Source organism: Typha angustifolia, chromosome 8 (genome assembly GCF_048772165.1).
Source record: "Typha angustifolia cultivar Huaian chromosome 8, ASM4877216v1, whole genome shotgun sequence".
In the NCBI taxonomy this organism is placed as follows: Eukaryota; Viridiplantae; Streptophyta; class Magnoliopsida; order Poales; family Typhaceae; genus Typha; species Typha angustifolia.
Window position 1 is genome coordinate 514,241 of NC_133246.1, and position 15,998 is coordinate 530,238.

At 34.0% G+C, this 15,998-nt stretch overlaps 1 protein-coding gene across 1 annotated transcript; it reads left to right on the forward strand.

Moving 5' to 3' along the window:
- Positions 1–1,263: 1,263 nt before the first annotated feature.
- Positions 1,264–15,493, forward strand: LOC140765337 (uncharacterized). The gene is made up of 15 exons (XM_073104371.1): positions 1,264–1,545; positions 1,636–1,869; positions 3,016–3,330; positions 4,551–4,658; positions 5,952–6,144; positions 6,768–7,030; positions 9,356–9,485; positions 10,020–10,099; positions 10,538–10,795; positions 10,873–10,946; positions 11,710–11,801; positions 12,639–12,721; positions 13,154–13,225; positions 14,476–14,601; positions 14,845–15,493. The coding sequence occupies exons 1-15, from the start codon at positions 1,414–1,416 to the stop codon at positions 14,881–14,883; spliced, it is 2,199 nt and encodes a 732-aa protein (XP_072960472.1). The 5' UTR covers positions 1,264–1,413; the 3' UTR covers positions 14,884–15,493.
- The last annotated feature ends 505 nt before the right edge of the window (positions 15,494–15,998 follow it).

The following is a 15,998-nucleotide window of genomic DNA, read 5'->3' on the forward strand; positions in this document are numbered from 1 at the left end:
GGAAAGAAAAAGCTCTTCTGGGTTTTTTCTAAAGAAGAAATTTACCTTCAGTCTTATGAACCTTCATGATCAATAAAAGATAACTATAAACTAGTCATTTTATGGCATTTTCATAGATTTATATAAGTAATTATAGATAGTTGACTAATGCATCCTCTAATTAGTCAAACAATTTGCAACTTAAATTTATCATGCACTCAAAATTAGTGATTTTAAGAGAGGCACCAGGGGTGTCAATTGCCCCCACACTTATTTTATATTTAATTCCTATGTTTTTAAGACCACATATATATATATATATATATTTATAATATATTTATTTTCAAGCCCAGTAGAGAAATATCATAGTAGGAGTGGTAATCAGGTTAGATTAGTCATATCATAGTAGGAGTGGTAATCGGTTAGATTAGTCGGGTTCTTATCTAGTTAAGTTATTACAATATAAATACGAATATGATTTATTTATTAAACAAGTAAATATCTAACATGATCCGTTTATTAAATAGGTCAAAATTTCTAAACACGAATATAATATGCTTATTAAATAGGTTATGGGATTGCACGAGTTATTCAATTTTTATAAGTTATTCTGGTTGTAAATAAATATTTCTTTTAAGTTATTAAGAGTTGTTTAGTATTATAAATAAACTTTTTTTTGTATTATAAATAAGAAGTTAAGTTATAAAAATATTATAGTGTTATAAACAAATTGATATGCTGAGGTAATAAACATAAATACGACCCGCTTAATGATTAAATTAAATAAATTTAAATATTAAAACTTTTATTTTTATTATATGATCAAGTGTAAATTTTCATTATGTGATTGTAAGTTTGCAACCTATTGGACTATAATGGGATGCAAAATTCGATAAAAATTCATTAAGGAAATATCATAGAAACAATGTTAGTTATATTTTTTGTTGACGAAGAAAAACATAACAATGTCAATTATTTAGATTATTTTTTTGTCAGAAAAAAAACGCTATATTTTAAATATAGCTATTTTTTGTAATAATTTAATATTGCGGCCACAAAAAAAAAATTGTGATTATAAAGTAAATTACCTGCAAATCATTTTGCCAGCGTATCAGGTGAAGATGTGTGTCTCGCTCTCGCATGAGATTTAGCCCAATTGTTAGCCAGCCAGGCCCAAGATTGGTTTGGGCCCATTTCTCCTGTGGACTTGGGATCGTACGCTTGGTGACGTCAAGTCCCCCACATTTCTATCAAAAAGTTCATCGTTATAACCTCCGACCACCGGATCAACGCAACCTTCAGAGCCGACATATCTCTGTATCACTTCCAGTCTTGATAAAACCCGAATAAAACCCTCAACTATCCTCTCTCTCTCTCTCTCTCTCTCTCTCTCTCTCTCTCTCTCGCTCTCTCTCTCTGCATCTATCTGCGGGAATGGTGCAGAAGAAGCCCCACCGCTCGCCCTCCGACGACCCCGATGTCCTCTCCCACACCCCGCTGCAAGCCGTCCTCCTCGCCGATAGCTTCGCCCAGAAGTTCCGCCCCATCACCCTCGAGCGCCCCAAGGTAAGATTCCAGAACCCCCCGAAAATCCTAGGGTTTCCATGCTTGATACGATTTTGATTCCGATCTTTCCTCTTCTCTTCCTTCTTTTAGGTGTTGTTGCCGTTGGTGAACAGCCCCATGATCAACTACACCCTGGCGTGGCTCGAGTCCGTCGGCGTCGAGGAGGTCTTCGTCTTTTGCTGCGCTCACTCGCGGCAGGTCAAGGATTATTTGGACAATTCCGACTGGGTGAAACAGCCGGGTTCCTTCTCCGTGACGGCGATCGAGTCGCGCGATGCGATTAGCGCCGGAGATGCTCTCCGCGTCATCTACAACCAGGGCTTGGTAAGTGCCGCAGCTCATTTTTGTGTTATTGGATTTTAACCATTATTTTGAGTGATCTTGAGACAAATGCCTGCGGCATACCTAAATTATTACGATAGAGGAGAGATTGAACCTAAATGTCATTAGGGATGAATGAAAGCCTTAGAAACAAATGGTTATTTGCCGAACGCTGTTGTGTTCTTAATGGACAATGATCTTACTAGTCCTTTTCCGATCAGACAGTAGAAGTGGTGGATATCTATTTGTTGAAACTGTTGAGATATATGTTCTATATGTTGTACGGACTATTTTCTGTTGGACTTAAATGTTCCTCTCGTCAGTTAAAGAAAAAAAAAATCGTGAGTTTGAGGCTATTCTTTTTTTGAGAAACTTGATTCCTAAAATTCAGGAGCGGAATTGGTGATTGGAACTTTTTTTGGAAAGAAAGTCAAGTATTCTAGTGTTTAGTTATTGTCTTGCTACGAAAAGATATCCAAAGTTATATACTTGCCAACTATCTTATATTGTCTTGATTTTTCTTCTTATTTATCGTGTTTCATTTTGGTTGACAGCTATGAGATTCTCATGATTATGTGACATAGATCCTTTACTACCCTATGAACATCCCTGTTGTAATGCAATGAAGGAAATTTGATGATCAGCATGCACTATCTGTGATTTGCTTGCTTATAATGGTTTATGTGGATTCATGGTTTGTGGTCCTCTCTGTGCGGTGTGGTGCTTTTTGTTAGACATGTTATTGTGTCGCTTTACTCAGTAACTTTCTTCTTCATATGGGAGCCAAGCAGCCTAGCAAAAACCAGCTGTTCAAAATATATGTTGTTTGCAATGCGAGATTTTCGACTTCTGTTTATGTAAATTGCATGCTGTTAATTGTCGTAAAGTTATTTTAATTTTTTTCTCTCAGATTTCTGCATCCATAAGTTGATCTAGAGGTAAGAGTCATTGCACTTTATTCAGTTGATTACAGTTGGCTTGACTTATGCTGCATACTTGCATTTAACGATATGAGTATTTTATTCTATTTATTTAATGTATATAAGTCTGTTTTATTTGTCTGTTTGTTTCTGTAGGACTACACATGTTGTAATTAAATGATGATATTGTTTCTGTAAAGATGGATAATTTGTTTGTTTTTCTTTGAAGATCCATGGAGATTTTGTTCTCATAACCGGTGATACAATCAGCAACATGAGCTTGACGCAAGCACTTCAGGAACACAAGGAGAGAAAGAAAAAAGATCCGCTTGCTGTTATGACCATGGTTATCAAGCGGTCTAAGCTTTCCTCCTTGACACATCAGACTCGTCTTGGTAATGATGAAATTGTGATGGCCATTGATCCTGAGACAAAAGAGCTTCTATATTATGAGGACAAGGCTGATGACTCCCAGCGGCTTATATCTCTTGATAAGATGTTACTAGCCAATAATCCTTCTCTTTACTTGCACAATGATAAGGAGGTTTTTATCCTTTTTTTTTTACTTCCTTTTTATTTTACAACAACATTTTTATCTCTTTATTCCTAAAGGCATGTTGACATGCATGATAAATATTTGCATAGAACACATACTGGTATTATCTATACAAAGAAATATGAACCACAATCACATATTTTCTGGGAAATGCAAATAAATTGAGGATATATGATGTCATTTAACTTTTGAGGGTTTTTGTTGTCTCTTTTTATCAGTAGACATAGTTACTCCTTGTTGTATTATATCCTAGAATGTTTGTGCAGTATGTTTCCTCCTGTCTAATGATACAAATGCTTAATTGTTGACATACAACTCTTGCAAACTGCACTGAACTTACTCGAATTGGATATTTTAATTGGCACTCTTAGCTATTATTGTACTTTCTTTTGTGAATAGAGAGAGTCATCTTTGAATTTCATGTGCTCTTTTCATCTTCCTGATGGCATCATACTTCTTTTTATATAAGAAAGTCTTACAAAAATGCTATGAAATATGTCTCATTAGTCTGTGTTTTTGTTGGAGAGACATTGAAGAAGATTTTTCTTTCCTTTATTTAGCCTATGTGAGCTTTGTTTTCTCCATTCACTGTTTTATGGAAAAAATTAATCTTTTTTTTTTTGCTTACTTTAAAGTAATATCTAAATTGTTCGTGCTTTTTTGTTGGAGACTGCTACTTTGGGAACTAAGAGTTTGCTTTGTGCTATCTAGTGTTCATTGAGATGGTGAATTTGATGTTTTTGTGATTGAGAATGGTTATGCATTCTGCAATCAGATGGAGGAACTTTATTTTTATGGAACACTACACTTCTTTTTTGGCAATAGAGTCCATAGATATAGGAACACTACACTTAGTTATTAGTTTTTACCCCATAATTTTGTTCATGGATTCTGAATGCCATTTTGTGTGTTATTTCTTATTATATAACCTGAACCCATTGTCTCTCTATGCTACAACATGCCAATCATATGCCAATTTTATTTTGACTGCATTATCACTCTTTATTTGCAACATAACTACAGTATGTTGTGGTGTGCTTAATTATGCCTTTATAGGTTACTAAATTTGTAATGTGCCAATTTTCAGTTGCCTAATTTTTAGAGGGTATGTGCCACTGTTGAAATTTGGCTTTCTGCTACTAACTGGGTGATATTGTTGAGAACACTAAATTTTGTTTTCTGACTCAAGGACTGTGTAATTTATGCAGGATTGCTACATAGATATTTGCTCTCCAGAAGTTCTTAGTCTCTTTACTGACAATTTTGATTATCAACATCTTCGTCGTCATTTTGTGAAGGGTCTACTAGTTGATGATGTAAGGTCCTTTTTTCTGCAGCTCTATATTTGATTGGTTACCCTGAGCAATCATTTTTATGTAATATTTATTTTCACATCACATGGACACATTAGGGAGGATTATTTGTCTCTTATCTTCTCATCTATTTTATTTTACCATATGGGGCATTGGATTCTCTAGATATTTTTTTCTTTTTTTGACAGAATGGATTCTCTAGGTTTTTTACTTTCATGGTTCCTCCACTTTATGTTTCTTTTCTTTTAGTTCATAGAGTAATTCATAATATAGTTTCTATGTTCTTTGGTTATATTTTGGTGCCAAATAAAGTTCGTGCTTACCTGTGATGTTCTGAAGTGCTGGTTCAATTTGTAGCTGGCTAAAGGTCTGCACAGCTCATATGCAGCATCATGTGCATGCCCTTTCTAGAACTTACCAAAAAAACACGAAAGTTAAAGGGCAAGTAGTAAGTTAGAATACATTATCATGAAAGAACATATGTTTAGCAATTAGAAAATGATGCACGGTTGGTAATTTATTGAACTCTAGCATATATAGTGTCTAGAAAGGTGGTCTGATGGACCCTCATACTTAAATGCTCAACTTGCTTCCCCTCTGAGCAATGACTTTACTATGTAAAGATTCAGCCATGGGTAGTCTTCTAAGTGCTGCCACTATATTGCTAACCTTTATGGAGACACGGAGACTAACCTTAACCTTATTTCAATAAACATATACATGAAATAACCACCAAAGGCATATATACATATATATTAAGTTATTAACTCACTATTTCTCTTACATATTGCTTCTAATTTGTCTGCTAGTTTTTTGAGATTGATTTCTCATTTATAGGCTTCCAAATGGAAATGAATTCTTTTGACCAAGTATTATCCCTTTTGAAAGTTGATATTGATTAACTTAGGCATGTCTAAGCTATATATTATCCCTTTTGAAAGTTCTATCTTTGGTTTAGATCATCATTTGACCAAGTATCACAGTTTCTGCTTCGTATAATCTGTTTGTTTTTTCTAGTTATACCAACCCCTAGTTTTTATGATATTCTTATCACCTTATGTTTATCCTTGTTAATTTTGGTGACTGCTGAGGCATCTGTGCCATTACTTAAGAAGCTCTTTTAATGTTAATTACTTAATTATGTTGGATGCCAAACTTAGAGCTTGCTTCTCTTTTTAAATGATTATTCCTCTGGTTGCTAATCATCTTCTACTGCAAATATGTACTTGTTGGTATACATGTATTTAAGTATTTCGATGCATAGCTGACTTATTATCTATTAATTGGTCTATTCAGCTAATGGGTTACAAAATATTTACTCATGAAATTCATTCAAGTTATGCGGCAAGAATCGATAACTTCAGAAGTTATGATACAATAAGCAAAGACATTATTCAGAGATGGACGTATCCCTTTGTGCCAGATATTCTGTATTTTGGGAACTGTGCGCAGATGAAGCTGGATAGGCAAGGAATTTACAAGGCACCTGGTAAGTAAAGAAAACAATATTCAATCCTAGTAACTGTTAGTAATGGGCTAATGGACTCTCTTGTTTATTATGATTGGGTACGATAATATGTTCAGTCAGAATAGCCCTTGAGACTGGTAATTTTCTACATTTCATTACCATTTGCAAGAGGCCATTTTGTCTTGGAACAAGTTTTTCATTCGTGTGTATTCCTTGTTCTTATATCTGGCTGCTAATGATCAATTTGTATCTTATAGTTGTTTGGTGCGTTCTTGATTTTGCTTTGGTCAACCTATATACCTATGCTTATGAATATATGCTTATATATGGGCAATGTAAGAGGTACTAAAATTTGAGGATTAGAAAGGACTAAGACATAAAACCTTATAACTGATATTAGTATGAGGTGTAGACATTTTTTTTTTCAGTAAGTGCATCACTGTTATATTTCTTGATTTGAATATGTAATATATCCTAGAAATAGATGAACTAAGAACTTGTATTTGAGCTTGTTGCCTTTTTGCTTAGCATGGTAGTTGTGATAACATTTCTGGATGTTAATGCATATTTATTTTAGTTTGTAATTGTTCCTTCTGTTAATGATCTGCATCTTTGTTTTTGACTTAGTATGCGTTACTCTTCAGAGGTTTGTCTATCACACTTTGCACAAATCTGTGCATATTCATTGGTTGGAAGTGGAACTAGCATTGGCGACTACAGTGTGATATCTGATTCAGTTGTTGGTCAAGGGTGCACTATCGGGCGAAATGTTTCAATTCATGGCTCCTACATATGGGATAATGTCATTATTGAAGATGATTGCAAAATAAGTCATGCAATAATTTGTGATGGTGTCCATTTAAGAAATGGAGTTGTTTTGGAACCTGGTGTCATATTATCATTCAAGGTATATGGTTTTATACCCTGCTTTTGTAAAAGTTTATTTGTTCTGACTTTGAGGAATAGGGAAAACTCGTGTGTGTGTATGTTTAGATTAATTTAATATGTAAGTTGATATTCTATATCAACGATGGCCGTGCCACAGGCACGAGTCGTGCCGATTACCGACCGACATGGCACGACACGGCATGGCATGTGCAGTGACACTTGCCGATCGTGCCATAAGAGAGGGAGAGAAAAATATAAGGGACTACTCACTTTCACCGTCGTCACTAGCCTGAGCTCGCACCCCCATTGGGTGCCCTTGCCCAAGGGAGGGAGGAAGAAAGGTCGAGAGAAAGATAAAGAAAGAGAGAGAGGGGGCCGATTTATTGATTAAAAACTTAAGTTGTGGATTCGGATTGCGAGCGGCAATCGACGATGGTAAGCTCGACGACGAATTCGATGGCGAGCGACGAAGTTACTAGGAGGCACCCCTCATGCCACGCGTCGGTATGCCGGCGGCATAGCCATCCATGCGCTACATTAGTTTATTATCAACATTGCCAAATATGATAATGCACTCATGTATACATATCCTTAATTATACTCTTGTCGTAATTGGCATATTCAATATCCAAATAGTTTATGTACATACATGTGTGTAACCTTATGGGTGTTCATTAAAATACATGTTCGACATATAAGCTTAGGTAATGAATTCATGTAAACAAAAAAGTTCACTATGCAATATGCTTACTGAATACCTACATAGCTTTGACATTTTTGGCAGTTAAATACATGGTCTAACTTTTGTCAATTTTGCAGTTTTGCCATCCAAGATCTATGTTCCTCCATCACTCATGTTCTAATGTTGTAAACTTCTTTAGAATCAAACACTATCTTCTTTTGCAACTAATATAATCGTCTTAAAGAATTTAATCATATGGAGTAAAATGTTCAATTTATTCCTTATGCAAAGTCTGCTTCTTCATGGATACGTCATATTATATGAGCATGGGTAGCCTAATCCGCTCGACTTGACTAGCTTGACTTGCTTTTTCTCCGGTTGGGTCAAAGTCTTTTGATCCAATTGGCTGTGCAAGGCCAAAAAGTTTAAGCCAGATTGAACTTTGAGTTGGGCTTGAGCTCAATGACATTTTCATACAGCCAACCGACCTACTATTGTATATTTTTCTATTTTATATATATATGAAAATATAGTTTTATGTTGCCTAAACTTTTATATTAGAGTTTTGTAAAGCTTATTTGATCTCATTAGCTCTTTATTTAGTCATTGGACTCTCTAATATGTTAATGGGCCAAGCTTGGGCTCAAAGTAATTATAAATTTATACTGATAGCTAGTTGAGTTGGGCTTGGGCCTTTTCAAAATAATTGGCCTTAGAATTAGGCAGACTCGAATTCGGCCTGGCTTGATGTTTCCACAAGTTTAGTCATATATAATATTAAGAAAGTTTCTTGGGACTTCACTTCCATAGTTATGCGGTTAATTATGTACCCTAATGATATGTCAAAACTCATAATAAATTATTATTTTTTGTGGTACATTTTTAGCTTCTCAATGTGTTTTAACTGCCAAGTTAGTGCTAAGAAAAGGCTTGTGAATGACAATGACATTACTCTTTCATGAATCTAGTTTATGTGCAAGACATAGTGGGCCAACTATTGATTAATACAGTGTTGATACCCACGAAACAATAATATATACACATATATTTTTTGTGTGAAATCATATGTTCAACTTATGTGTCTCAATTGCTCTTATCCTGGTAAGTCCAATTTGTTGTCTTCTATCCTGGTCCTTTCTTTTATATTATTAAGAAATTTGTATATAACACTTTAACTTTTAACGAAATTGTGGTTTACAACTTACATTTTCACTATTTATAAAATTGAGCCATATAATTTAGTGAATATATATAGAAAATGCTCTGAGTTAGATTTGAACTAACACCGTGAGAATATTCTATTAATTTGAGATATTTTATTTCTAAATAACTAAAATGCCCTTAGTATATGTTAGGTTTAGTTTGGATTGAATTAGTATAGGTTAGATAAGTATAACTTTGACTAATGATATTTTCGTAATTTTCTTAGTATAATTAATTTAACTCAGAGGATTGAGTAAGTTTATCTAATTAATCTAACAATATGATATTTTTTTGTATATATTCGCTAAATTATAAAGTTCTATTTATAAATAGTGAAAATATAGGGTGTACATTATAATTTCATTAAAATGCAGAGTGTCATATGCAAATTATCCTATATATTATTTTATCGTCCTTTTTCCCCCACTGAAAATGCTTCTGACAAATGTAACTTTCCAGGTTGAAGTTGGGCAAAATATTCTTATTCCTGCATACTCAAAAGTTTCACTACTTCCTCAGCCATCCAAGCAAGACAGTGATGAGGAACTTGAGTATGCTGATGCTAATAGTGGAGTTGTGGAAAGTCCATGTAAATGCTCATGCTTTTGATTCTAGAATTTTTTTTTATCTTGTGAAACCTACAGATAACAGGCTTAAATATAGAGAACCTCTGTACTTTTTGCTATCTTAAGTATGAAACTAAACAAATATGTTGTTGGAGCTTTTGCAATTTAATTGCATTTGATTTTTTGATTTGCAATAATGGACTCTAATGTGATATAAATTGTGTGCATTCTAATATAACAAAATATGTTTTGAGTATAGAAAAGATATGCACTTAGTTTATATGCTAAATTGAAAAACTAAATGCAATTATGTTGTAAAAGCCTCTATGCTTCTAGTAGGGGAGATCAAACAAACATCTGAAAACATGAGTGTATTCTCTACATGAGCCAAGAGCATAGTCGAATACAAAGAGGCCCATGCTTTTATATTACACTTAGAACATTATTACATATTACTCTTACTGTAGAAGATATTACTTGGGTAGTTAAATGGTATTTTGTGGGTATTCTATATTTTGTAATTTGTGTAATATCTTATGATGATGTTCTTGTTGCAGCTATTACTAGTATCATGAATAGTAGAAATGTGGATCTCGCTCCTATTTCATCTGATACAGAACAATCAAGTATGGCTGAGGTATGCTATCAATTCCTTATGCATCTATCATGTTCACTTTCATTTGGAATCTCATTTGTTATCAAATATTGGTTTTCAAGATGTGTCCTCTCTTATAATTGCAGTTCCAAGGATAAAAAACTGTCAAAAATATGAGAAATCAAGGATAATGAAATTAACGTGTATTTTTTTTTCATAGTTGACATCTGTTTCTTCCTTTAAAAAAAAAAAAAAAACTTTGGTAAGAATATTGTTCATGTTCCATCTGATTTTTAGTAGGCAGTAGACGTATATCTTTCTCATGGCTTGAACTTTACTCAATGACAAGAGCTTACTCCAGCTATGCTTGCTCCTTTTGTTTCTGTAGCTCTCTGCATTTGGATCATATTGTGCACATGATTTCTATTACTTTTCTTCCCAACATATAGTTTTGTACTTATAGAAATTTCTGTTTCCTAGGATGGTATCTCTGGGGTTGGTTACATATGGTCAACCAGTGAGATGGGAAACGAAGATGAGTGGAGGTACTCAATAGCTCCGGTTCCTGAGGAAAAACTTATGGAGTTATCTCATGGTGCTTATAATAATCATGATACCTCAAATCAAGAATTAAGTGGTATGGCACCTTCAGGAGAGCTGGTACCTGATTCAGAGGGTACTGAGTTTGATGATGGTGATGGAGAAGATTATAGAGATCCTGCTAAGTTTGAGAAGGAGGTAAATTATAATAAATATCATACCTATACAAACTTGTCCTCCTCTGGTGTAATGTCAATACATTTTTCACATTTCAGGTGGAAGAAACTGTCCAACGAACTTCGGCTGGAGTTAGTCAGGAAAATTTAATACTAGAAATAAATGCTTTACGGTAATCCTTTTCTTTTCTTTGTCTGGTTATCTTGATGTATGAACTGTTATTTTTTGCTGAAGAATAACATCTCTAGGAATGTTCATCGCATGTGACGAGGGTTTGAACGTTAATCTTTTATTCTGGTAGTCCATATCTCTAGATGCAAAAATGCGTGGTAGTCAGAATGCTAATGGAATTAGATATGCTGGGTATAATCCAAGAAGTAATACACTAAATATAGACACAATCATTGTTGCAAGGCAGTGCATACTTCATCTGTGGAAGTCAGCAATTCCTGTTCGAAAAATGCCCAGAGCACAGATAGACTTGCCAATGATACTGTAAAAATGCGGTGGTATACACGGTCGTATTTTCTTCTTAGCCATATTATCTAATGTTGATTCGGCATTAATTCAGAGGGCATGGGAGAAAAAAGCCTTTAGTCAAATCTCGGAATCCTGACTTCCAAGTTCAAAGAGACATGAACAAAAGGTTGATTGTGGATGCTCTTTCAGAAATTAAAGCATATACCTATTGTGATTTTCTTTTCATGGTGATGACAGCAGGAGAGAATCTAATATAAAAGATTAACAACAAGAAAACTTTGCTGGGTGTTCTGATGAGCAAGAAACTCTTATGATCTTAACCTTCACATTATATCTTATATTTAGACTTTATATCCATACAAAAATGATGTAAGTTTCTAGATATGCACTGTTCTTGTTTGTTCAAAATAATGTTAGTTTTCTCAATTAATTATGTCATTTCTTCTGATAATCAGGTTGTCATACAACATGTCGCATGCAGACTGTGCGGGAGCTTTGTTTTATTCTGCAATGAAAAAGGCTTTAGCAGATGCTCGATCCTCTAGTAGTAAGTATTTATTTGGTAACTAGAAAGTTGCAACTCTTACACTGTCAACTTACAAAAGTTTCTGTGATTTTCATTTGCTTTGGAAGTTATACTATTCATGTTTTAGAGAAAAGTCACCTAGATGCATGGTTTATTCAACTATCCTCTTATTATACCAGTTTCTCACAGACTCACATCCTCTAATGCACAATCCCACTATACCTTTCCTTTCTATTATTTCGTTGTTCTAAATGCTCCAGCCAGCTAGCCTTTTCTGAGCAAATTTTACTGACCAACATTCTCGTGAAAGATTTCATGGTATTATTGCTGCTGTTTTAGTACTTTTGCATCAATTATTAAGGTTTTTGTCTGTGAACTCTTGGAACATCTCTACAATTCATTTATCAAATTGCCATATCACCTACCTGTCTCACTTTCTAAAATACAGAAAAGCACTAGATATTTAATCCAAATCATATTGCGTTTAAATTAATCTCGCACGTGTACTTGAGTTTTGTGGTTTACGTTACGGATCATGAGTATCAAGAGCAAACATTGAAAATAAACAATGTTATTTAGAAATAATATTAATGGAAGATTGTAAATGATATGGTAGTAAATTAAGACATTTTAAATTGCTTGAGCTTTGATGTGCTCCACAACTTCATGGTGAATTTTTATTATGACATAAGGAGCAATTCCTATTATATGAGGTACAAGGGAAAACTTTAGAAGATTATTGTTAGTTGCAAATAGATTTTATGAGAATAGTCATTGACTCATATCTCTTTTGAATGTTCTTTTATTTTGAGGATTTCAAATTTTTTTATTTGCCTTTACAATATTATTTGTCTGCAGAGAATCTTCTTGCGACTGCGAAGGATGAAATAGACAAGTGCAAGGATCTTCTGAAGAATTACCTAAAAACTGTAGATGAAGAGGTAACTTTCTGGCAGACCTATTTTGATTATGTATTATTCTAATCCTACAATATTACTGCTATGCTAAACAGAATGTTTATATTTTTGGTGTTTATTTTATTTTTGGTTCTTCATTTAATTTCTCTTTGATTTATTTACTTATGTATACCTCTTCCATTTATCCTGTCTCTTTGATATCAACTAAAACCTAATGACTATCACAGTCAAATGTTTATATTCTCCAATGATACTTATTATTTACCTCTTTTAGGAGACTCTGGCATTCTTTTTGTGACCCAGAGTTGCTCTGTCTTTTTTACATGTGTCCTGAGTTTGGGTTATTTATACCCATATTGTCACCTCTATGTGCAGTAAGAAAGCTAGACTAACTAATCTTTGAGCTCATAACCTCTTTCAATTATTTTGATCATTTCCCTTTTTATGTTCTTCCAGATTGAAGTGATAATGAAGTTCGAGGAGATGTGCCTAGAGACTGCAAAAGATTTTTCTCCATTGTTCTCAAGGGTAAGCAAAATTTTATATTCTGGATAATAATATGATACCTCTCAAGTGAAGGATATATATTTACTTAGGGGTGAAAACAGATCGAATACAAATTGAATAGTGCTCAAACCACACCCGGATTCATATTTTGAATTCAGATATGGATTTAGATACGGATAGCAAATTTTAAAACCATATCCTAAATAAACAGATATGGATTATTTTTTGGATACGGATCGGATAATTTTTTGCATAGAGGATCGAATCTTAAATGAATACGGATCGAATTTTAAACGAATTATGACCTTTTTTTTTGGAGACAATTAACACAAAATATGAAGAATTTTAAAAAAAAATTCTTTTTTGCGTGTCAAATACATATAACTTTAGCAAAATCAATCTTTAGAAATAATGTTGAACACAGTATTAGTAACAATATCAATATTCACTATTTAAAAAAATTAATTATAAATTATAAATCCTTTAAAAAGTATATGGTTAAATAGCTATTTGATATCTGTATTCGTATCTGAAAAGTTATATCCAACCAGTATTTGTATCCGTATCCGAGTTTTTTACCCGTATCCGAATCTGAGTATTCTCTCTTAGTCAGTTTATTCTACATATATCTTTATGATTGAGTTTACATATACATGTTAATGTACATACAGAAACAAATACACACATGTAAACATGAATTACTACAATTGTGGTGATTCCATTATTTTCTGCTTGAAGACTGTATTATCTATTTAGTAGTATTATTCAAATGTCTAACTATATCACAGTATTATCTATTTGTTAATAACATATAGACACTTATAATTGGTGAGGCGGGAAGAGCAATGAAATGTATGCTAGAATAATGTAGAAAGTTGTTAATAAGTAGGAATAAAAGTAAGTATTTGAAATCCAAACATTTTTAATTAAGTGGAGAATTGAAAATAGCCTCTGGTGATGGTCAAAGAGATGTGGAAAGGTGGTAATCCTATTTCCTGATCAATTGGCTGCCGTGGAGACTTGTGAAAAACTATTTTGCTTAACTAGAGCAAGATAATCTTAATGCATGGATGCTCTCAATGTTAATTGACCATGTTTCTGGTTTAGAATGTTTGATATCTAGGGTATGTATGGAGAATATGGCTAGTGGTGCTATCCTGGTTTGTCATATCACAATTAACTAGAGCATCACATTAATTTCTTGAGCATTTTATTGGGTTCTTCAATTCTTTATTTGATGGATATATGTTTTATTTTCTTCTTTCTAATAGGTACTGCCATACCTTTACGATAAGGATGTTCTATCAGAGGATGCCATTTTGATGTGGGCACAGGAGAAAGAAGGAGCTGATGAATCTGATAAGATCTTTGTTAGGCAGTCGGAGCAATTTATCACGGTATGCAATTAAGATACATCCCTCAAAAAGAAACTACAGTTACTTGAAGTGGAACCATAAAAGGAAATAAACAAGCTGGCATGTGTTGCTGGTTTCCCTCCAGACTATTTATTCTTATCATCTCTATGATTAGCACAAGCTGGACAACAATTTTAAGTTGTTATTTTATGAAATTTTTTTTATCATATTGGTCTTAATTTTTTTGTAATAAATTCATGCATAATTTCCCTATATTGGGTGCAGTGGCTCAAAGAAGCTTCTGAAGAAGATGAAGATGATTGAAGTTGTATTCTTCACGGTTCAGTATTCTAGCACAAGATGAAAGGTTTGGTCTTATATTCTGACGAGGTTTTGGAGTGCTAAGGCATACAAATAAATGACCTTTTGGTTTTCTCACTTTCTGGGGTAGCGGGAAGGGAAATTTTGTTTATTTATGTTGTTGATTAATTGACAAGCATTTGGCTGAGAAAACAAGTATACGTAGATAGCTATTTATTATCTAAATTTCTGGAACGAGGGGACTCGTCCGGCCTTTTCGTCATCTCAACAAGTCGCCCTTGAAATGGAAGTTAGTCAGCATGAACGGTGTATATAATATTGTTGCAATTTGTTTCCAGGGCAGCTGGAACTCTCTTCTCTAGTAAGTCTCTCTATGAACCTCTGGAAGTGCTTCCAAACCATCGAAGAAAGGTGGTTTTGGCGTACCAATTCTGGTAAGAACGAAGAGCATCGGAAGACTGGAAATATTAGACTACCATTGGATGGCTATGACCTTGCCTAGTATTCTACCTGTCGATTACTTTCTATTGGTCTTATCGATGCTAGCTTTATATATTGTACTCGTTGCACATGGCACTTTTATTTTCTTATGATGAATGGCTTGGTTATGCGATTATTGCTTCTTCCTCTATTTTATCTCCCACTAATTGTCGCATATTCTTTTTGAAAATGGCCCTATCATTTTCTTTAAAATTCTGGCAGTTGTTAATGCAACAAAGTCGATCAACTTTACTGTTGACCGTCAACGAACACATCTTAACTAGTTTGTGGATCTCTACAATTGTTTAAGATCGTTGATTCTCGTTGCCAAAAAGTATCCTTTCCTGCTGTCTTGCGGCACTCTTTTTAATTTACTGCGGCCGGTTTTTGAGGCCACTCTATGTGACCGTATTGTTCTCAAGACGAGCAGGTTCATTGATCGGTAGCAGCTGGACTGTTCTGGTATTTGGGCTATGGTCCATTACTCCGAAGCAAATGTAAAAACATCTGAGCTCTATATCGTAGCCCACCCTTTATGCGACCAAGGCTGCTACTTGTCTACCCATCTTCCCTTCTTCCTGTTCTACTTTCCATTTTTTTTTCTTTACGTTACTATTCAACTTTTATCTGATTCTATG

What these genes read in the sequence shown, in the direction of transcription:
- LOC140765337 (XM_073104371.1), top strand. Translation starts at nt 1,414, where the DNA reads ATGGTGCAGAAGAAGCCCCACCGCTCGCCCTCCGACGACCCCGATGTC. An exon ending in TCACCCTCGAGCGCCCCAAG is followed by an intron (nt 1,546 to 1,635) that starts GTAAGATTCCAG and finishes TCCTTCTTTTAG; the next exon opens with GTGTTGTTGCCGTTGGTGAA. An exon ending in ACTTGCACAATGATAAGGAG is followed by an intron (nt 3,331 to 4,550) that starts GTTTTTATCCTT and finishes TAATTTATGCAG; the next exon opens with GATTGCTACATAGATATTTG.